We start from the raw sequence: 4,324 nt of genomic DNA, 5'->3' as shown, positions 1-4,324 counted from the left end.
TTGTTAACACACTCCAATTCAATGTCACCTGTAAGTTAATTTCTAAATCCATTGTCCGTTTTCACAAAGATATACAATAGCTTAAATATGAAACTCATTTCTCCAAGCAGCAACTTGTAGTATGTCTCTCATTTTAGAATACAATATATAAACCAAGAATTGTTCACGAAATACCTGGACACTTGTATTCCCTCATTCATGACTGGTCAGAATCTTTAATCCAATGGTAGAATGATCACAACGAAACTAATATGAATAATGGTAAAATACACAACACATCCACAAGTTCCTTGTTATTACTATCAATGATCTGAAAGATAATCAGAAAAAAAAAGAGATTGAACACTATGGGGATATGAAAGGGATTTTAGACAGAATCCTGTCCGCCAGCTATACTTCCATCAATTACCGTCAGTCTAAAAGGATATGCAAAAATTTTCTATTCATATTTCATAGTTTTATTGGATATTTAGTTACAAATGTTTAGAAATTTAAATAAATAAATAAAACCAGTTTACGGTTCAAGAACCACATTTGCAGGTTCTTGAAGTACTTGTGCCATCCTCACTTTGGGTTGCATGTTTCAGGAATGTTAATGGCCATAACCGTGGCCTCCTGCTGAACGGTGGGGAGCGACGTGCCTGCCCACAGATGACCCACCATGGACACCATGAGACACACCATAGGTTGGTTGATAAGGCGTATAGCTTGTATGGCGACCACCATAAGTTGGTCTAGGGGGAGTGTAGCTTGTATGGTGACCACCATAAGTTGGTCTAGGGGGAGTGTAGCTTGCATGGTGACCACCATATGTTGGTGTATGAGGCGCATAGCTTGTGTGGTGACCACCATAAGTTGGTCTAGGGGGAGTGTAGCTTGCATGGTGACCACCATATGTTGGTGTATGAGGCGCATAGCTTGTGTGGTGACCACCATAAGTTGGTCTAGGGGGAGTGTAGCTTGCATGGTGACCACCATATGTTGGTGTATGAGGCGTATAGCTTGTATGGTGACCACCATAAACTGGCCTTGGAGGGGTGTAGGACCCATGAAGTCCCGTGGAGTGGCCGTGAGCAACACCATGGCTACCATGAGCAACACCACGGCTACCGTGAGCAACACCATGGCTACCATGAGCAACACCATGGCTACCGTGAGCAACACCACGGCTACCGTGAGCAACACCATGGCTACCATGAGCAACACCATGGCTACCGTGAGCAACACCACGGCTACCGTGAGCAACACCATGGCTACCATGAGCAACACCACGGCTACCATGACCTATATGAGGTCTGGATGAGACTGACCCATGATGGGCTCCACCTGAGGAGTGGACGTCAGCGTGACCACCGGCCACCAACACCACCACCACGGCCACTAGCAGCTTCTGTATGATAAAGTAGACATGTTAATTATACGCAACATACGATACAATACATAAATAGACGCACAATTATTGAGAGGCTCATTACTTGCCTGGTAGATTTTTCAAAACAAATACAGGAAATGAAGAAGAATTTCACTTCATCTTTCCATTAAAAACTTTTTGGTTTTAATATCATTCGTATGACCATTTGTCTTATGTACAAGATTTGGTTTTCTTTTTGAAGCTTTTAATGATCAGAGTTTATGTATTCACTTTACAACAATTTGTATATTATTTCGGTAAAGTTAAAAATTTATGTTTATTACGTCAATAGGTCTATTAGTTTTGTAGAATATGGAAGTTTGGTCAGCTTATATCATCGTTATGTACATATTGAAAACTCGTAAGATCGAGAGAAGTAAGAGATGCTTACCATGTCGAGGTTGAGAGACAAGTTGTCAGTGTGGGGCCGTGGATGCCTTTTATAGTCCACACATGAGCTATTTTAGCACCTGGTGAAACCAACCTCGGCTGTATTCTGAGAGGCAACGCCCATCGGTTTAGGCGAGGACACGCGAACTTTTAAACTGGTTCCTGCATACAACTGATTTTCATGTTTCAATTTATTTTAGAAGATATGTTAGACACGAATCAAAATTTGTTTGTGTTCCTTAATGGATTTAACAAAAGCATATATAATGTATTTTTATAACAAAAATTAATTATATGTAAGTTTATGTATTAAAGATTTTGTTTGGACATTATGCATTATTAGGAATAATGTCTTCATCTCAATAATTCCTCGCTGCATCTCTCATTATACCCCTGAGTGTTCATCAGTGTATCTTCCTCTTACTCTCATTATATAATCATTTATTTCTCTTCCCTCTCTTCTTTTACCTCTTGTTTTTTTATTTAATTTGCCTTCTATTTTATCTATATGGATTGATCTTTTCTCAGACGCTGTACAAAATTATTTTAAAAATCACGTCTTTACGACTATTGAAAATAAACAGATATCATATAATCTCAGAACTACAATTACTGTTTTAAGGAAATACATGTATCATTATTATCAGTTTACTCTTCTCGTTACTCCATCTAAATTTTCCTTGATGAACGGAGGTAGACCGAAAAAAAACAATTAAAATTATACCCCAATTCTTCAAGCCTTAATTGTTGTCCATTTAATCGTACAGTAGTGTTGTAAAATACATCATCTGATGAGACAGTCCCTTGCAACAAGAAAAAATAAATCTGGTGTCATCACGTCGCTTCACAAGAACCAGCGTCACATTGTCACCAAGAAGCCTTTCGATAAAATCCTCTGCACATCTTACGAGGCGTTCATTCATATACACACCTACAATATCTCCTACATGTCCACCCACCTTAGTTCTTTTGCATCCATCACCTCATCGTTTATTTTTCTTCTTGGTCTCTCCTTCACCCTGTTACCCTCCATCTCCGAACAATTCGTAGCCCGTAGGTAGTGATCTCATAGTTTAAATAGATTATAACAATAATTGGTTTTCCATGAGACGCTTGACCACCAGTGGTTTTGTATTCATGAAAGGCGTTTTATTTATTCCCCAAGTATCGAGAACACAAAATAAAACAAATAAAGGTTATGGTGAAGGAAACAACTCATTATAGATGCCTTTGTTTCTGTGACAGTGTCAGGAAACTCTGTAATCAGAGAATATAATATAAACAATTATATAGATCAGGATTCTGGTTAGTGTCATGAGTATAATCAATAATATATAAAATTATCTTCACTTTCAAGGGGTATTCATAAATATTTATATTCATACTTCATAGGTTTTATTTTATGTCAATAACACATTCCAAAATATTATAAATATATAGTTAAGCCCAATTTACTGTTCAAGAATAATTGTGACCACAAGTTCTTCCAAAAAAATTTTATTATCACCAGTTCGTATTGTATGTTAAAAGATTCTTAATGATGACGGCCGTAGCCTCCTGTTGAACCGTGGGGAGCGACGTGCCTGCCCACAGATGACCCACCATAGACTCCATGAGACCCACCATATGTTGGTCTATGTTGCGTGTAGTTTGTATGGTGACCACCATAAGGTGGTGTATGAGGCGTGTAGCTTGTATGGTGACCACCATAAATTGGTGTATGAGGAGTGTAACTTCCATGGTGGCCGCCATGAAATGGTCCATTCGGTGCGGGAGGAAAAAAAAAGAGACCCACTAACGGTCACGCTTTGATACAAATTGATAGTACCTGACAAGGCTACATTAGGAAAAAAACACCATTACATTGATTCATAGAGTGAACATAGAGATTCATGGTCACTGTGTTAATTATAGCTCTCTCTCTCTCTCTCTTTCTCTCTCTCTCTCTCTCTCTCTCTCTCTCTCTCTCTCTCTCTCTCTCTCTATTCGTGTTTTCTCCCATTCTTTCTATTTCTCATAGAGTGAACATAGAGATTCATGGTCACTGTGATTAATTATCGGCAGCTGCCTCTCTATCTCTCTCTCTATTCTCTCTACGTTCTCTCTTCTCTCTCTCTCTCTCTCTGCTCTCTTCTCTCATGGTCTCTCTATTGACGTGTTTTCTCCCATTCTTTCTGGATATTTCTTCATCCCTTGTGTGTAAATGGTGATTTAGCTCTTGCTTTATTCAAAATTTTCAAGTGTTCTCTTATAAAAAGAAATCTAAAGAAGTTATGTTAATGAGATGTTGTCCTTCTCTCTCCTTCGGTCGGCTTTGCTCTGCCTCAGGGGAACGAGAGCTTCTGCCCCTACTCCGACAACTGCTGCAGTATTGACTATGAGGCTACAGTCACTGAATGCCGCATAGATCTGCGGCTCAACTAATTTAACACAGAAGGATAGTATGTATTAGGATATTTAATATTAAGGTAAATAAATGGCGGCGAAGGTGTGGCTATTGGGGGTAGCAGTAGCAGTAACAGT

The 4,324-nt window shown here is 39.0% G+C and overlaps 1 protein-coding gene across 2 annotated transcripts; it reads right to left on the bottom strand.

Moving 5' to 3' along the window:
- Positions 1-440: 440 nt before the first annotated feature.
- Positions 441-1,427, bottom strand: LOC121862819. Of its 2 annotated transcripts, none has more exons than XM_042361138.1 (2): positions 976-1,427; positions 441-891 (listed from the first exon to the last, which is right to left on the bottom strand). In XM_042361138.1, exons 1-2 carry the CDS (start codon positions 1,279-1,281, stop codon positions 565-567), a joined length of 633 nt encoding a protein of 210 aa, XP_042217072.1. In that variant the 5' UTR covers positions 1,282-1,427; the 3' UTR covers positions 441-564. The 2 variants fall into 2 exon arrangements, with proteins under 2 accessions (XP_042217072.1, XP_042217071.1); XM_042361137.1 differs by having other exon boundaries at positions 441-1,206; positions 1,270-1,427.
- Between the last annotated feature and the right edge of the window lie 2,897 nt (positions 1,428-4,324).

This window comes from Homarus americanus, unplaced genomic scaffold, assembly GCF_018991925.1.
Source record: "Homarus americanus isolate GMGI-L3 unplaced genomic scaffold, GMGI_Hamer_2.0 scaffold42657, whole genome shotgun sequence".
In the NCBI taxonomy this organism is placed as follows: Eukaryota; Metazoa; Arthropoda; class Malacostraca; order Decapoda; family Nephropidae; genus Homarus; species Homarus americanus.
Note: the sequence above shows the minus strand (reverse complement) of the source record. Positions and strands in the feature narration are given on the sequence as shown.